Source organism: Tupaia chinensis, unplaced genomic scaffold (genome assembly GCF_000334495.1).
Source record: "Tupaia chinensis unplaced genomic scaffold, TupChi_1.0 Scaffold000434_1, whole genome shotgun sequence".
NCBI classification, from domain to species: domain Eukaryota; kingdom Metazoa; phylum Chordata; class Mammalia; order Scandentia; family Tupaiidae; genus Tupaia; species Tupaia belangeri.
In genome coordinates, this window is record NW_006159939.1 from 3,737,448 (window position 1) to 3,757,175 (window position 19,728).

At 35.8% G+C, this 19,728-nt stretch overlaps 1 protein-coding gene across 4 annotated transcripts in view; it reads left to right on the forward strand.

Annotated features, from left to right (window-relative positions):
* PLCZ1 (phospholipase C zeta 1) overlaps nt 1-19,728 on the forward strand; it is a 66,279-nt gene that overhangs the window by 25,699 nt on the left and 20,852 nt on the right. For 3 of the 4 annotated variants that reach the window (XM_006155095.3, XM_027774444.1, XM_006155096.3), the window contains 3 exons: nt 10,972-11,121; nt 12,471-12,719; nt 14,553-14,709. In XM_006155095.3, coding sequence (XP_006155157.1) covers nt 10,972-11,121; nt 12,471-12,719; nt 14,553-14,709 — 556 coding nt within the window. The remainder of the gene's footprint in view (nt 1-10,971; nt 11,122-12,470; nt 12,720-14,552; nt 14,710-19,728) is intronic. The other variant, XM_027774445.1, reaches the window with a different exon arrangement.

Sequence of the window (19,728 nt, forward strand, 5' to 3'; positions counted from 1 at the left end):
CATGGGAGTCCAGCGACATAGCCATTACGCTAACTGCTGGTCCCAACAGGAAGTAAACTTTCAAATTGGGATTATCCTGGGACTAAAATCTAGAATAAATGGGTTCTATAAATTAGCCATGTTTGCGTTTGTTTATTAGTTGTTTCACTGGACTTTGAATTTGGTTATATACATGTACATGTATATGTGTGTGTATGTGTATTTATATATGTGTGTGTATATGTATATGTTTAGATGCACATTCTTATATATGTATTATACCAAAATTTGAAAAATGTATTTCTCACTGAGGATTATGGCCAAAAACGTTTTAAAAAACAGTGATATAGGTACTAGTATATGTTTCATCAATATTCAACTATTTTATAATCAAGACAGAAAAATAAAATGTGTCAAAAATGCATTATTTCAATGTCTATAATAGCATCTACTTGTATAACAAAGAATGTTGAGAGGTATACTGTGGATTTAAAAATTATTATTTAATTTATTACAGTTACAGATTCAAAGATCTAGTTCTTCCTGGAACTAAGTTCAGCTTAAATATCTTAGTCTGTAAATTGAGTAGGTTTTAGCAAGCCCTCATTTTTTTGAGATTTTTTTTTTGCTATAGGGCATGTGCGATTGCCAGAGATACAGAGAAACAGAAAGTGAGACGTCATTTGGATTATATTAATTCTGCCAACCCAGGAACATGGGATGTCCTTCCACTTTTTGGGATGTTTTTCATTTCCTTTTTAAGGTTTTCATAGTTTTCCTTATAGAGATCTTTGACTTCCTTAGTTAGTTTTATTCCTAGGTATCTTATATTTCTTGTGGCTATGGTAAATGGGATTACTTTCTTCAGTTTTGTCTCTGTCTGTTTACTGTTTGTATACAGAAATGCTATAGATTTTTGTAAGCTAATTTCGTATCCTGCCACTATACTGTATGTATTTATTACTTTGAAAAAAAAATTTTGTCGATACTATTGGGTCTTCTATATATACAATCATGTCATCTGCAGACCAAGATAATTTCAGCTCTACTTTTTCTATTGGAATTCTTTTATTTCATTCTATTGTCTGATTGTGTTTGCTAGGACTTCCAATACTATATTGAATAGGAGTGTAGAAAGTGGGCAGCCTTGTCTTGTACTAGTTTTTAGTGGAAAAACTTTCAGCTTTTCCCCATTCAGTATAATGGTAGCTGTAGGTTTTTCATAGATGGCTTTTATGGTGCTGAGAAATGATCCTTATATGCCAATTTTACTGAGAGTTTTAATTATAAAGGAATGTTGTATTTTGTCGAATGCTTTTTCTGCATTGATTGAAATGATCATATGCTTTTTATCTTTCTTTTTGTTAATATGGTATATTACATTTATGATTTTGCATATGTTGTAGCAACTTTGCATCCCTGGAATAAAGCTCACCTTGTCGTGATGAATAATCTTTTTTTATATGTTGTTGAATACAGTTGACAAATACCTTACGGAGATTTTTTACATCAATATTCATTAGAGATATAGGTCTGTAGTTTTCTTTTTTTGTTATATCCTTATCTGTTTTGGGAATGAGGGTAATGGAAGCTTCATAGGATGAGTTAGGAAGATTACCTTCCTTTTGGATCTCTAGAAACAGTGTGAGTAGAATGGGGGTTACCTCTTCTTTATAAGTTTTGTAAAATTCAGTGGTGAAGTCATCGGGACCTGGATTTTTCTATGTTGGGAGGTTATTTATTACTGATTCAATCTCACTTCTTGTTATAGGTCTACTCTGGCCTTCTACTTCCTCCTGAGTCAATCTTGGTAGGTTATATGTGTTCAGAAATTTGTCCATCTCATCCTAGTTTTCTTCTTTGTTGGCAAATAGTCACTCACAGTATCCTCTAATGATGTTTTATATTCTGTTTTGTCTGTTGTAATGTTGCCTGATTCATTGTGAATTTGATTTATCTGGTTCTTTTTTCTCTTCTTCTTAATTAGTCTAGCTAATGGTGTGTCAATCTTGTTTAACTTATCAAAGAATCAGCTTTTGCTTTCACTTGTTTTCTGTATAGTTTATTTTCTATTTCATTGATTTCTGCTTGAACCTTTATTATTTCTTTTCTCCCAGCAATTGGATTTTTTTGTCGTTTTTCCAATTCCCTGAGGCATGATGTTAGGTTGCCCTTTTGCCACCTTTCCACCTTTTCCTTGTGCACACTAATTGCTGTGAACTTTCCTCTTATGCCCTTCTTTGTCTTTTCTTACTTTTTTTGTCTTAACGTATTCTGTCTGAATCAATATAATGACTCCTGCTCTTTTTTGGTTTTCATTTGCATGGAATACCTTTTTCCAGCCATTCACCTTTAGTCTATGTATGCATTTATCCAGGAGATAGGTTTCTTGTAAGCATCAGATGGAGGATCTCTGATTTTTAATCCATTCAGCCAGTCTGTGTCTCTCGATCAGAGAATTTAATCTATTAACATTTGACATTATTATTGATATTTCCTGATTGTTCCTACTGTTAAGTTAGCCACATTTTTGGTTTATATTTTATTTATTTATTTATTTATTTATTTATTTATTTATTTAGTTGTTGTTCTTTTGTTGCTGTCTGTTTATCTTCAGTTTTCTTGGTATAGTACTCCTTTCAGAATTTCTTGAAGAGCTGGTCTGGAGTTGGTAAGTTCTTTCAGGTTTTGTTTATCCAAGAATGTTTTTATCTTCTTTTCCTATATGAAGGATAATCTTGCCAGGTATAGTATTCTTGGTTGAAATTGTTTTTCATTTAACACTTTGAATATATTTGCCCATTCTTTCCTTGCTTGCATTGTATCCAATGAGAGGTCTGGTGTTAGCCTAATGAGATACCCTCTCTTGCCAGTCTTAGTATCTTGTCTTTGTGGTTTTGGCCAATTTAGCTATGATGTGCTGTGGAGAGGATCTTGGATTGATTCTACTTGGGGTGCCTGAATGTTTGAGTGCCTCTCTAGACTTGGAAAGTTTTCTTCCACAATTTTGTGGAATAGATTATCAATACCCTTATTAGTTTCTTCACCTTCTGGGATGAAGGATGTTTGGGCATTTGGATGTTTGGGCGTTTCACTGTATTTAGTATTTCTCGTATATTATCCTCAGTTTTTTTTGGGCTGGTTTATCAGGTTATTTTATAATTTTTTTCTAGGTCAGAAGTTTTGCCTTCTGCTTCCAAGATTTAATCTTCTGCATGGTCTAACCTGCTTTTAATACTTTCGAGGGAGATTTTGATTTCTTGAATTACAGCCTTCATATCTACAGTTCCTTTGGGTTCCTTTTTATGGTGTCTAATTCTTCTTTCATATAGTGGAAGGACTTCCTCATCTCTTGGAGTTCAATGTCTCTTTTCTCTTGTATCTCATAGAGTTTTGTTACCATAAATATTCTAAATTCTTTTTCTGACATTTCAGTAGTATCCTCTAATTTTTCTATACTTTGAAATGAATTATGATGTTTCCTTGCTGGAGATGTATTACTTGGTTCTCTCATCCTTGAGACTCTTCTCTGATTTTTAGTCATTTGGTAACGTATTCACTTTTGGCTAATTTGTTGAAGGATTCTGTGTCTGTGAGCTTGTTTAGACACAAGCTTACTGTGAAATAATTTGGCACTACTTTCTCTCTTCTACTGTGTCCTTCACTGTGAGAATCACAGGAGGAGTTTTGCAATCAGATTTATAAAGGAGAATTTTCCTCTTTTTTTGCAACCACTACAGTGAGGTGCAAAGATTCTTTTTTTGCAGCCACTACAGTGAGGTGCAAAGAATTGTCTAAAACTCACAATATTCAGATGTTTAGTACTATGTATCTAGTCTTCTCTATGCAGTAGGTCAGGGGTGAGCAGTAAAACATGAAAGTAAGAGGCAAAAAAAAGAAAGCAGGAAATTGAAATAAGAAGAAAAAGCAAAGAAAAAAGAAGGAAAGAACTAGAACAAAAAAAGCGGGGAGAAAAACAGAGATCACACTGTAGAAAATGAAATTGGGTTAAAATGGTTAAGTGAGTAGCATGCAAGTGCACCACGGGAAGGGCCAACAGAGGCAGAGGTGGAGATGCCTGGATTCATTCTGTCCTAGCTGAGGGAAGAAGAGACAAATTAGCAAGCGAAAGGCGCAAATGGGACAGAAAGCTGTTTTTTAAAGGAGAAAAAATAGTTAGAAGGGACATAGAAGAACAAGTGTGAGAGAGACACTTGCCTACCTGACTAGCACTGGGGTCTGGAAGGGTACCCTGGCTGGGGGTGCGAGGGGCTTCACAGCTGTGAAACTGAACCCAGAGGGCCAACAGAGGCAGAGGTGGGGATGCCTGGACATTTTCTGTCGTAGGTCACAGGATACAAAATTAACGTGCAAAAGTTGGAAGCCTCACAATTTCTGATTTGGAATTGTGTTACAAAACTATAGTAATCAGGGAACCAGGAGTTAGCGTAATGGCTATGTCGTTGGACTCTCACATAGTCAACCACGGTTCGCGTCCCAGACCCTGTGGCTTAAAACTCACGCCGGGCACGTGTGCGTGTGTGCCCAAGATCCCGAGAGGAGAATGGAGGAGAAGGGATTGTGGCATGAACATCCCCCCTGGGGGGTGATTTCTCGCTTTCTGTCTCTATGTCTCTCTCTCTCTGTCTGGCAAGCGCACGCGCCCTATAGCAAAAATATCTCCAAAAAAAAAAAAAAAACTATAGTAATCAAAAGTATGGCGCTGGCATAAAATAGACACATAGGCAATGAAACAGAATAGAGAGCCAAGAGGTAAATTTAAGCATATATGGCCAACTAAGTTTTATAAATCTGCTATAAGGTGCATGCATTCATCAGAGAGAGAGAAAGGGGGGAGAGAAGAGAGAGAGAGAGAGAGAGAGAGAGAGAAAGCACTCCCTAGGGAAGGATGACTATACCCCAATACTTTCTTTTCTGTTATCCTCTCTGGATTTTGGCCATGTAAGGACATGTGCTTGGCATACTTCTCAAACTTCTGGGTCTGGAACTTGAACTGCCCAGTTGGCCATGAGGGATCCATCTGCCTTAACCACCATGCCACTAGCTGGCCTGGCCAACTAATTTTTTTTTTTTTTGAGAGGTTTTCACTATAGGGCGCGTGCGCTCGCCAGACAGACCGAGAGAGACATAGAGACAGAAAGCGAGAAATCACCCCCCAGGGGGGATGGTCACCCCACAATCCCTTCTCCTCCATTCTCCTCTTGGGATCTTGGGCACGCACGCACACGCGCCCGGCGTGAGATTTAAGCCACCGGGTCCGGGACATGAACCGCGGTCGACTACGTGGGAGTCCAGCGACATAGCCATTACGCTAACTGCTGGTTCCCTGGCCAACTAATTTTTAACAAGGGCACAAGGAGGCAGAATGAGAAAAGCATAGTCTCTTCAATATATGGTGTGGGGAAAAATTATATTTCCATGTGCAAAGCATGAAATTTGACCCTTATCTTGCACTATACTAAAAAATTAACTCAAAATGTATTAAAAAAACCTGAATATAAAAACAGAAACTATAAAATTCCTAGAAGAGAACATAAGGGAAAAGTGCCTGGATATTGGTCTTGGCAATAATTTTTTGATACCCAAAGCTCAGTCTGCAAAAGCAAAAATAGATAAAATGAGACTATATCAAAAAACTGAAAGCTTCTGTACAGTGAAGGACACGGTCATGAAATGGCAACTCAAGAGGGAAAAATCATTTGCAACCATCTATCTGATGAAGGGTTATGTTCAAAATCCATAAGGAATCTCATACAACTCAATAGTGAATAAACAAAAAAACATACTAAAAAATGGACAAAAGAACTGAATACTTTTTAAAAAAATATAAAGATGCTCAATCCATATATGAAAAGGTGCTTGATATCATTAGTCATCAGGGGAATGCAATCATAACCACTAGAAGCTACTACCTCACAGTCATTGAGAATTATAGAGTCAAAAGATATCAAATGTTGGTGAGGGTGTGGAGAAAGGGAAACTCTTATGCACGTTTATTGAGAATGTAAATTAGTATAGCCATTACGGAAAATAGCAGGGAGATTTATAAACAAATTGAAAATAGAAATACCGTATGACCAGTATGACCCAGCAATCTCTCCTCTGCTTTTGTGTGCAAAGGAAATAAAATCACCACCTCATAAATATTTTTACAGTCCCATGTTCACTGCAGCACTATTTATAAAAGCCAGGTTATGGAAATAGTCCATGGCAATCCATAAACCAATGACTAAAAACCATGGTACATATACACAATATTATTCAGCCCTGAAAAAAGAGATTTTGCCATTTGCTACAACAATGAATAAAACTGGAAGACATTAAGCTAAATCAAATAAATAAGACAGAGAAAGAAAAACATTGCATGAGCTTACTTGTACGTGAAATCTTAAAAAATAAAAAAGAAAGAAAGAAATTAAAGTGTACAGAGTAGAAAACAAAACAGTGGTTACCTGGGGAGGGTCATAGGCAGGAAATGAGGAGATGTAGGTCTGAAGGGACAAAATAGTAGATATGTAGAAAGAATAAATCTAGAGAGTAAATATACAACATGAAAATTGTAAGTGGTGTAATTGAACTATACAGGGAATTCAAGCTAAGTGAGTAGACTTTAGCTGCTTTTGCCTCACAAACAAAGAAAATGGGTAACTGTGCAAAATGGTGAATATGTTAATTTCCTTAGTATAGTAACCTTTTTTACAACTATATGTATGCTATAACATCATGTTGTGTTGTATATCTTAAATACACATAATAAAATTCATTTAAAAATAACAAAAACAAATTGCATGCAATGATTGTTTTTTTTTTAAAGGCTTTGAGCAAAAAATGTCAGCATGCAATGATTTTTTTTTTTTTTAAAGGCTTTGAGCAAAAAATGTTAATGGATCTTCTCAGTTGAACAAGGTCACTCAGTGGTGCAGTACAGATCAAACTGAAATTTGGACTTCCTTCTTAAGATAGTCACCATTAGTTTGGAAAAAAACAGGAAATAAAATTAAAGAGACTTGATAGTGATCACCAGGAATATTTTGGGGTCTAGTTACTAAGTACATGTATTTTACTAAAAACAAATATATAAGAAATCTAAGCTTTTGAGAGAGTTATATGGCTTACATAAGGCTCACAATTCTGAGTCTTATGTAAGCCTTTAAACAAATGTTGATCAGGAAGCGAGCTGTAAAAGTTGCTTGACTTTAAGAAGAGCAGATCCTCAACATCACATTAGATGTAGCCAAGGAAGATAAAAGAAAGATAGGATCCTTCCAGAGAAGGGAGCTAAGAATCGCAGAGAGAAAATAAAGTCAGGGTCTCCTCAGGGAATTTACTTTTAGGCCACCGCTTTGCTCAACCTCAAAATCACTTACTCTTAGTTATTGTAGTAGATTGAACAGTTGCCCCAAAGGATCCAATCCAATCTCATCCAATCTTGTACCAAATATTGCTTTGTTTGGAGAAAAGGTTTTTGCAGTTGTGATGAAGTTAAGAACTTTTAGATAGGGAGATTATTCTGGATTATCAGAGTGCCCTAAATGCTGTCATATGTACCCTTATGAGAAGGAAGTAGAAAGAGATCTGACACACAAGAAGAGAAGGCAATGAGAAGGTGGAAACTGAGATGAGAGTGGTAAACCAGGGAACACTGGCACATACCGAAATCTATAAGGAACAGATTCTTTCCTAGAGCCTCTTGAGGGAGTGTGGGCTTGCCTATCCCTTAATTTCAGCTTGATGAAACTAATTTCACATTTTGGAGACAAGAAATGAGAGAGAATAAATTTCTGTTCTATGCCACCAAATTTGTGGTAGTTTTCTGCAGCAGTCACACAGGAAGTTAATACACTCACACTTGAAAAAAGGCATAATAGCATATCTATTCCAAAGGCTGTGATAATGCAATAGGCCAGGTTTATTTATGGTTTATACATTTGTATCTGATGTTATACATACAATCAAAAAAAGGAAAAATATTTGAGTAAGATCCACAAATGAATTTTGTTCTGTACTTTATGAGAAATTTTTAGTTATAATGATGACATGGGGCAGAAAATATCTTCGGAGAGTCACCTTCACTTAATTTTTGGTCTTTAGAGGTTTTTCCTCTAAAGGGTGTGTGTGCATGTGTGACGAATCCTGAGAGAAGAATGGAGGAGAATGGATTGTGGAGTAGCCATCCCCCTTGGAGGGTTGATTTCTCACTTTCTTTCACTTTCTGTGTCTCCAGTGGGTGCATGTGCCCTGTAGCAAAAATCTAAAAACGAAGCAAAACAAAACAAAACACTGGAAGCAGCAGATGGAGTAATGGTTATGTAGCTGGACTCCCAAGTAGTTGACCATGGTTCAAGTCCCAGACCTGGTGGCGTAAAACTCAAATGAGGAGATGTAGGTCTGAAGGGACAAAATAGTAGATATGTAGAAAGAATAAATCTAGAGAGTAAATATACAACATGAAAATTGTAAGTGGTGTAATTGAACTATACAGGGAATTCAAGCTAAGTGAGTAGACTTTAGCTGCTTTTGCCTCAAAAACAAAGAAAATGGGTAACTGCAAAATGGTGAATATGTTAATTTCCTTAGTATAGTAACCTTTTTTACAACTATATGTATGCTATAACATCATGTTGTGTTGTATATCTTAAATACACATAATAAAATTCATTTAAAAATAACAAAAACAAACAGCATGCAATGTTTTTTTTTTTTTTAAAGGCTTTGAGCAAAAAATGTTAATGGATCTTCTCAGTTGAACAAGGTCACTCAGTGGTGCAGTACAGATCAAACTGAAATTTGGACTTCCTTCTTAAGATAGTCACCATTAGTTTGGAAAAAAACAGGAAATAAAATTAAAGAGACTTGATAGTGATCACCAGGAATATTTTGGGGTCTAGTTACTAAGTACATGTATTTTACTAAAAACAAATATATAAGAAATCTAAGCTTTTGAGAGAGTTATATGGCTTACATAAGGCTCACAATTCTGAGTCTTATGTAAGCCTTTAAACAAATGTTGATCAGGAAGCGAGCTGTAAAAGTTGCTTGACTTTAAGAAGAGCAGATCCTCAACATCACATTAGATGTAGCCAAGGAAGATAAAAGAAAGATAGGATCCTTCCAGAGAAGGGAGCTAAGAATCGCAGAGAGAAAATAAAGTCAGGGTCTCCTCAGGGAATTTACTTTTAGGCCACCGCTTTGCTCAACCTCAAAATCACTTACTCTTAGTTATTGTAGTAGATTGAACAGTTGCCCCAAAGGATCCAATCCAATCTCATCCAATCTTGTACCAAATATTGCTTTGTTTGGAGAAAAGGTTTTTGCAGTTGTGATGAAGTTAAGAACTTTTAGATAGGGAGATTATTCTGGATTATCAGAGTGCCCTAAATGCTGTCATATGTACCCTTATGAGAAGGAAGTAGAAAGAGATCTGACACACAAGAAGAGAAGGCAATGAGAAGGTGGAAACTGAGATGAGAGTGGTAAACCAGGGAACACTGGCACATACCGAAATCTATAAGGAACAGATTCTTTCCTAGAGCCTCTTGAGGGAGTGTGGGCTTGCCTATCCCTTAATTTCAGCTTGATGAAACTAATTTCACATTTTGGAGACAAGAAATGAGAGAGAATAAATTTCTGTTCTATGCCACCAAATTTGTGGTAGTTTTCTGCAGCAGTCACACAGGAAGTTAATACACTCACACTTGAAAAAAGGCATAATAGCATATCTATTCCAAAGGCTGTGATAATGCAATAGGCCAGGTTTATTTATGGTTTATACATTTGTATCTGATGTTATACATACAATCAAAAAAAGGAAAAATATTTGAGTAAGATCCACAAATGAATTTTGTTCTGTACTTTATGAGAAATTTTTAGTTATAATGATGACATGGGGCAGAAAATATCTTCGGAGAGTCACCTTCACTTAATTTTTGGTCTTTAGAGGTTTTTCCTCTAAAGGGTGTGTGTGCATGTGTGACGAATCCTGAGAGAAGAATGGAGGAGAATGGATTGTGGAGTAGCCATCCCCCTTGGAGGGTTGATTTCTCACTTTCTTTCACTTTCTGTGTCTCCAGTGGGTGCATGTGCCCTGTAGCAAAAATCTAAAAACGAAGCAAAACAAAACAAAACACTGGAAGCAGCAGATGGAGTAATGGTTATGTAGCTGGACTCCCAAGTAGTTGACCATGGTTCAAGTCCCAGACCTGGTGGCGTAAAACTCACACCAAGTATGCATGCATGAATGAATGCATGCTCAAAATCTTGAGAGGAGAATGGAGGAGAAGGGATTGCAGCATGGCCATAACCCCATGGGATGGTTTCTCACTTTCTGTTTCTCTGTGTCTCTCTGTCTCTTCAGTGTGCTCTATAACAAAAATCTCTCTAAAAAAACAGAAAAAAATCTTTACTGTAATTTCTAATTCTAAATCAATGCATTTTGATTATAGATCTTAAAACTAAAAAAAAAAACCAAAAAACCAAAAAACCAAAAAAAACCTAGCATTTTCCTCAACTGATCAGTGTTAAAAAGGTTTTCCCTTCGCATTAAAACATATCTAAATATATATAAATTATCTGTCTATGTACGATAAAATATGGAATTTTACTTTGGTAATTTTCCTTGTAAAACTATTTTATAAAGAACATTCTACAGCAGTGCATATAGCTCTACCTTCTTCTTAACAGGTCCATTTCATTCCTTTATATGAATATGGTATAATTTAGTTAAAAAGTACCCACTGATGGATGCTTCAGTTGTTTCCTATATTTTTGATGCAAATGGTAATAAGTTTTCTTTTTACACAGTTTACTGGCCCCTGTTTTGTCAAATTCAAAAATATTTTCAGTTTAAAAAATAATTTTTTTGCGAAGGTTTTGAACATTAGAAGTATTTTTAAAAGTCAAGTGCTTATATTAATTGCATTAAGGTTACTTAAAAGTCCTGACTAATAACTATGGTGCCGGTTATTTTTTTAGTCATCTGACTACCCAGTGGTGCTTTCTTTGGAAAATCACTGCTCTCCTTCCCAACAAGAAGTGATGGCAGAGCATTTGCAGATTATACTTGGAGATTCTCTGCTATCTGATGTGCTTGATGACTTTCCAGACAAACTACCTTCACCAGAGGTAACATTTTGTTAAGCTCCTCTTTACCAGAGGAGCTCAGGTGAAGAAAAACAAACAAACAATATGTCACTACAATATTAGCCATGAACTGGGTTGGAGATAGATGAAAATGTTTAGTTTTGATTCTGTACAGAAGAGTATTTTTGCAATCTGTTGCCTAGGAAATGATTCTGTCTGCATTTAGGTGAATGTCTTTTGGTAAAGAGAAAACTGATGGGGCCAGCCAATGGCAAGGTAGTTAAGATGGCTGGATCCTCAATGGCTGACTACCTGATTTGTGTTCCAGTCCCAGCAGCATGAGAAACACACCCAAATGTATGTGTGTGCACCTAAAAATCCAAGACGAGAATGGAGGAGAAGGACTAACCCCCATGAGGGGTGTTTTCTTATTTTCTCTTTCTCTATGTCTCTCTGTTTCTTTCTGGAAAGTATTTATACTCTCTGGCAACTTTAAGAGAGAGAGATAGAGATAGAGAGAGAGAGAGAGAGAGAGAGAGAGAAAGTGGTTGCAGAGTGTACTTAGAAAAATGATATAAAGGTCATAGTCAAAGAAAGATGGAGTAATAATCTGAGTGGTTACCAGAGGACGACAAAAGGAAGGGACAGCCAAAGATCCTTGGACAAAAGGTCTTTACTATATAACCATATTTCAGCATTGTATATATTAGCAGGCACCGAAATAAATTTTGAGAAGAGCAGTTGTCACTGAGTGAAAGAATGGATTTTTGGGCTTTTGGATTTAGAATGACACTAGTGTTGATGGATAGGAAATACTAAGTTAATGATACTTGCAGGTTACATAGTTGAAATTTGAAGAAGCTTTACAAATCTTTAGTCTGTACTAGTTGCCAGATACTGAAATAAACAATTTTGCATACCTGATCTCATTTAATAAATGTTAATCTTAGATAAGAGTGATGACCTGAAGTATTTACTTCAGGTTTTAACATTCTAACTTTAGTAACATAGCAAGTATTTTAACATGTATGAAACATATGTGCTAGTAATATATAATACATAATATGCATTTAACATATCTATACATATTCTTTTTACATCTTTCAAAATTTTAATTAGTATTATTATAATAACTTATAGAATATACAAGTTATGGCCCACAGTAAGTTCTAATCATAACAGCTTATTTTTTTGGTGAATTATGATCAATATGAGATCACTGGTTTCTCTTAGGGTATGGGTAGGGGATATGGAAAAAAGGTGGGTTTCAACCAGATCTTACTACTATGAGCGAATTGAAAATACTATGAAAAGCTTTGCAATGACAGTTACAATGTAGACTTACTTGCAAATGCATGATTGAAGCTCTCTTTCAAATTTCTAAATAAAAGGCACTGAAGTTCAAGATACTGGTTAAAAATAAGAAAGTAGGAACTTTACAGGAAACTCGAGAAAGGAAAGGCACTGATAAGCATGGGAAGTTCGGAGTATGGGAAGAGGAGGAACCAGAACCAGAGGAAGAAGAGGACAGTGAGTTCAAAGACTCTGAATCATCATATACGCTTTTGGAAAAAGAGAATGAAGAAAAGGAAGCAGAATCCATAAAGACACTTGGAGTAACGCTCTTCAAGAAAAAGAAGGTAAGATGCTGCCTTGTGGAAACTTTACAAGTGATTGAAGAGTTTTAAAATGTTCTTACTGGTAGAGAATTGAAAACATTCTGGAAAGAAAAGTCACTTTCCTCTTTATAAAAACTCTAGTTTAGGGATCAGCAGATGGCATAATGGTTACATTGCTGGGCTCCCACGTAGTCAACCACTCTTTGAGTCCTGGACCAGGTGCACCCAGTGCATGTACATGTGTGTCCAAAATCTCTAGAGGAAAATGGAGAAGGGACTGTGGCATGGCCATAGCCCCTGGGGGGTGATTTCCCACTTTTTCTCTCTCTATCTCTCTATTTCTCTATGGTAAGAGCATGTACCCGATAGCAAAAATTTCCCTTAAAAAACAGACAAACAAACAAACAAACACCCTCTAGTTTATCACTTGAAATTTGCTTTGCAAAAATTGACAATGGAATATAAAATTTTAAAGTCATCTCTTTTCTTGTCTGCTGTTTCTAAATCTTTCCCTCATTAGGTGACAAATATTAAGTACTTTTATGTACTAGGCATTGTGCAGAGTAGAAAAGATACAGCCAACATAATTTCTCTGACCTCAAGTAGAGACTGAGACAAGAAAATCAATGTTTAGAATATATAGTACGATAAGCAAAGGTATTAGCATTACAAAAGAAAATTGCAACTGGCATTAAACTAACCCATCTGGTTTAAATAAAATGAGTATTAGTTAATTGGACCACATAGATGAAAAGTCTAGGGAATAAGACTTTAACCTCAGGAATGACTTGGTATACTGTCTCAAGCAAGGTCAAAAGCACTTTAGTCTCTTCTTGAGCTTTGGCCTCACTTTTTCTGTACTGATGTAAGACTACTGCAAAAATTCCACCTTCCATCTTTTCTCAGCAGAGGCAGCTAATTATTATTATTATTTTGCACATTGGTTATGATCTAGTTATACACATATCCTTGAATCAGTTACTGTTGCCAGGGAAGTGCCAAGCTAAGATTAGCCAGGGCCAGCCTGCTCAATCCCTATGTAAACATAAACACATGGATTGCATATGGGCAAGGAATCACTTTCCAAAACAAAACTTGGGAACTGGCTGACAGATGTGTCCAGGCAATCCGCTGGGCTGTAAAAGAGCACATGTCTATGAAACAGTAGAAATTATTCTAAAATGTTATATCAAACTGGAAACATACTTACTCATGACAAAAAGTCTTCATTTATACAGCTTATGAGAATATATCAAGATATTTGGAAGGAAGAACGTAAGTAATAATATTTTCTTCAGTACTTATTACTGGGTTGTCAGAAAAATCATGTTTTCCTTTTTTTTTTTCATAGAGAAATTTTTACTATAGGGTGTGTGCACTCACCAGAGAGACAGAGAGACAGAAAGCAAGAAGTCACCCCCCCAGGGGGCATAGCCAAACTGCAATTACTACTTTGTTCCCCTCTCGAGAATTTTGGTCACAAGCGCACACACTCCTGATGTGAGTTTAAGTCGCCGGTTCAGGACTTGAACTGCTGTCAGCTATGTGGGAGTTCAGCGACACAACCATTATGCCATTTTCTGGTCCCAAAAAATCATGTTTTCTATGCAAAATGTGTTATGACTTTTCCAATGACCCAATACATTAATTAGGATTTTAAATTTAGGCTAGTTTATGTTAACATTGAATAGCGTGGCCATGAAAAAGAAATACAATGACTTTGTACAAATAGTTTTTGAGGAGATGATCTTATGAAAAGACTACCATCATGCATTTGGAAGCATATTCTTTACTAGAAAAGTATTTTTCAAATGATTAGTATGAAAATGTGAAATGATTGCATTTTATTTTTAGACCAGGAAGCAAAAAATCGCTCTGGCCTTATCTGATCTTGTCATTTATACTAAATCTGAGAAATTCAGAAGTTTTCAATATGCAAGACTGTACCAACAATTTAATGAAAATAATTCTATTGGGGAGACACGAGCTCGAAAGCTTTCGAAGTTGAGAGGTAAATGCTTATGATATCAACAGATCAAATGTTGAATTAGTTGCAGTCACTACTCAGGTGTCAAGATTTATCAATGATATTTATAAAATGTGTACTCTCATAAAATGTCAACATAATTAACATAATAGGCAGGAGTTGGTTTTATTTCTCAGTTCTAAGTTTTATTTCACAGGACTTAGTCATTAATTAACTTATAACATTTGGATTGAGAATGTTCAGTGTGAACACTATTGTGGGTGGGGGTTGATGAGCAGTTTATATATGAGAGAGCACTGAGTCTCATGACACTATTGTGGGTGGGGCTTGGTGAACAGTTTATATATGAGAGAGCACTGAGTCTCATAGGTAGGGAGAGCCAAATTACAAGGCACTTGAGTATTGTCTTGGCAGTGAAGGTGAGCAGGAGAAGCCCGAAATTTCAGAAGTGGTGTGATCCACTGTGCAGCTCTGAACCATGCCTCTGATAGCAGCCAAAGGGTAGGACTGTAGCTGGAAGATTAGAGTTAGGGTAGCCAAAACAGAGACAGGGTGCTGGTATTGGATACAATAGGCACCGAAGAGGTAGAGTTAATTAGACTTGAAGGCTGTAGGATGAAGGTGCTGACAAAGAGGATATGGCACCCGGCCAGACTACCAGACGGTTTTGCAGAGTGAGCACTACCACTGCACATCTCCAGAGGCAGCATCTGTGACTCCACCTTCTTTTGACTACCTTCTGATTCTAAATCTAAGCTGTGTATTTTGTTTTGGTAGTACCCCAGATGAAACAAGGCCTTGGAAAGAGAATGAGAAGCAGATCCTGCCCTTTCTGAGACTCATATGTCAGGGAGGGTCCCAGATTTTAATAGGAATGGGTAACTAACTTGACTGTCCAAATCCTTCTTAAGAAATTGCAGTCTACCCTCTTGTGTAGAAAATACCAGCATAGGAAAATCAGTACCTGCTGTTGGCTGTGTGGAATCCAGAGTAGACATTTTTATTGGTTAGCCTCATTGGGCTGGCCTTTGGTGGCAAGGATTTGGAAATGTACTTTTGTTCATATTCTCAAACTGCTTATTAAAGAGACCCTGGATATTTTAAGGGCATTCAAAACAAAACAAAACAAACAGTAGGTTGTAACCAAAAATCAACTCAGAAGGTCTGGACTAGTTACATAATAGAATAAGGATAGAATAGTGTAGATTGGAATGGAATAGACTAGACTAGACTAGAATATAATATAATAGACTAGAATAGAATAGAAGAATGTCTTGTAGGCAGTAAGAATAAGCACTGTTTTGTGTGTGTGTGTGTGTGTGTGTGTGTGTGTGTGTGTGTGTGTTGGATAGTAATATAAAATGACTTGTGTTACTGTGAGGTACAAAGAGTTAGATTGATCTGGTTTACTGGACTCTATATCTTTACATTATTAAATGGCTTTTGTTCTTCATAAGGGCAGAAACTCTGGGCACAGCAAAAATATAATTATATTTCTTTTACTCTCATATTACATACTTGCAATAAATTTTGGGAGAGAAATTGGGGGTTTCTGAGTAGAGTCATAAAGTATAGCATCACTATCTCTGGGGAAGGGTATAAAGCATTTCCAGCACCAAAATTCTGTAGTAAACAGGATGCCTATTACTATTATAAACATAATAAACAATATCTAAAACAATGTAATAGATGAATCCTATTGAAATGGAAGGATTTTTCACATTAGTAAGTAAAAAAAAATGGCAGTTTGTGAAAAAGAATAAGCAATATGAATCAATTAAAAATTAGCACATACATACAAAAAAATGGAGAGATATACACCAAAGAGTTATCCATAGTTATTAATTAAAAAATGAGATTATGTGTGGTTTTATTTATTTTCTCCTTGATTTCCTCATATTTCTAAAACAAACATGAACTGCATTTGTAATAACAAAGCATGTTTGATTTCTAAAGGTTAATCTCAGAAGTAACAACATCATATTAGGTTTAGGGACCTTAGTGATCATTCAAGTTTATTGCTTTGTAAATGAGAAGCATTAAGATTCAGAAGGCTATATGTGTCGCCCAAGGATAGACATATCTTAGGACTAGATAAAGGAGCATAATATTTGAGATCCCTTGCTGCAGTTATACGTGAGTGGAGTCAAAATAAATTTTGACGGAATGTATAACTTAAAAAAGAAAGTATTAATAAAATTAACTGAATTTTTGAGAGAGAGAGTTTTTGCTATAGGGCATGTATACTCACAGGAGAGACAGAGAAAGAAAATAAGCGAGAAATTACCCTCTCAGGGGGATGGCCACACCGCAATCCCTTCTCCTCCATTTTCCTCTCGGTATTGTGGGCACACACACACATAAGCCTGGCGTGAGTCTTAGGCTACTGCATCTGGGACTCGAACCGCAACTGACTATGTGGGAGTCCAGTGACATAAACTTATGCCGTCTGCTGGTCCCATAATTAACTGTAATCTTTAACTTGACAGTGTTTTCTAAAGAATAGCATTTAGGGAGCCAGCAGGTGATGTAGTTTTTAAGGGTGCTGGACTCCCACGCCTTGACGACGGTTTGAGTCCTAGACCTGGTGGCTTGCTTACTCACTTTTCCTCTCTCTCTCTCTCTTCCTACTCTGTTCCTCTCTGGTGGCTTGCTTACTCATTTTTCCTCTCTCTCTCATTCTGTCCCTCTCTGGTCAAATTAAAATGAATAAATAAAAAAGATAAATAAAATGATTAAGAAAAGAATAGCATCTAGAGTGAGAGAGTGATTCTGTTTTGAGTAGCAAATACAGTGGGTCACAGGCAATAACTATGTCTATCTTGACTGTTCACCATATTTTTCAGAAAAGAGTATTGAAACAGGATCTGTTTAGTGAAAGAAAAGTCTTAGAGAAACATGAAATATTTGTTAAAAAATGTAAAGAGCTGTCAAATAGAAATGGGTATAGATTAGTTTTTTGTTTGTTTTTTACTTTTTTCTTATTTTTAAAATTTCATTTTCTTTTATACATTCAATCATGTTATTTAGCTTCCAAAGTGAATATTTCATCATGTGAACATTTCTCCCTAGTCCAGTTGATAAAACTATAAAATTATCTTTAACAGGTAATACCACATTTCTCTGGAATCTCAGGAGATTTAAATAGAATGTAGTGAAGTAGAAATGTAAAGAATGCCCATAGAAAAATTCAAATAGACTCTGTGTGTGTGTGTGTGCAGCAAAGTATATAGTTATCTCAGTAGGGAAGACAACTAAAATAATTAAAAGTATTGGGAGGTAGTTTTTAAATAGGAAAATATAAACAGAGATTGAATGAATTTGGGGGGAAATGCTGGAGTGGAGGGATTAGGAACTGAACCAGGTAGTTTTTGGATTCCCTTTAGCCCTCAGAATTGGAAATGTTCAACCAGATGAATTAGGCTGAAACTATACCACTTTATAAGTGATTCTGTTTTAATGTAAAATTAAAGTTAATAAATGGGGAAAGGTGCTGTTTGTTTTGAAAAATAGATACATTTTATTTTGGAATTTCATGTATTCTTATATCAAAAATAAATTAATATAAATGTGGAAAAATATTATCTAATCTATTTTTTCTTAAGTGAATGATTGATGCACATAAATTATGTAATAAAATTATTATTAACATTTTCAGTAACTGAATTGTACTATAAAAGTGAACGGATTTATTTTGATTTTTTATGAATCAGATATATTTGGCAAGACAAAACATATTCAAATACTATAGAGTTATATAGTTTATATAGAAGTACCTTATTTAATTTATTTGACATCTTTCACAATGTTTTATATATATTTTTTTTAGTTCACGAGTTTGCATAATATTTGAGATCCCTTGCTGCAGTTATACGTGAGTGGAGTCAAAATAAATTTTGACGGAATGTATAACTTAAAAAAGAAAGTATTAATAAAATTAACTGAATTTTTGAGAGAGAGAGTTTTTGCTATAGGGCATGTATACTCACAGGAGAGACAGAGAAAGAAAATAAGCGAGAAATTACCCTCTCAGGGGGATGGCCACACCGCAATCCCTTCTCCTCCATTTTCCTCTCGGTATTGTGGGCACACACACACATAAGCCTGGCGTGAGTCTTAGGCTACTGCATCTGGGACTCGAACCGCAACTGACTATGTGGGAGTCCAGTGACATAAACTTATGCCGTCTGCTGGTCCCATAATTAACTGTAATCTTTAACTTGACAGTGTTTTCTAAAGAATAGCATTTAGGGAGCCAGCAGGTGATGTAGTTTTTAAGGGTGCTGGACTCCCACGCCTTGACGACGGTTTGAGTCCTAGACCTGGTGGCTTGCTTACTCACTTTTCCTCTCTCTCTCTCTCTTCCTACTCTGTTCCTCTCTGGTGGCTTTCTTACTCATTTTTCCTCTCTCTCTCATTCTGTCCCTCTCTGGTCAAATTAAAATGAATAAATAAAAAAGATAAATAAAATGATTAAGAAAAGAATAGCATCTAGAGTGAGAGAGCGATTCTGTTTTGAGTAGCAAATACAGTGGGTCACAGGCAATAACTATGTCTATCTTGACTGTTCACCATATTTTTCAGAAAAGAGTATTGAAACAGGATCTGTTTAGTGAAAGAAAAGTCTTAGAGAAACATGAAATATTTGTTAAAAAATGTAAAGAGCTGTCAAATAGAAATGGGTATAGATTAGTTTTTTGTTTGTTTTTTACTTTTTTCTTATTTTTAAAATTTCATTTTCTTTTATACATTCAATCATGTTATTTAGCTTCCAAAGTGAATATTTCATCATGTGAACATTTCTCCCTAGTCCAGTTGATAAAACTATAAAATTATCTTTAACAGGTAATACCACATTTCTCTGGAATCTCAGGAGATTTAAATAGAATGTAGTGAAGTAGAAATGTAAAGAATGCCCATAGAAAAATTCAAATAGACTCTGTGTGTGTGTGTGTGCAGCAAAGTATATAGTTATCTCAGTAGGGAAGACAACTAAAATAATTAAAAGTATTGGGAGGTAGTTTTTAAATAGGAAAATATAAA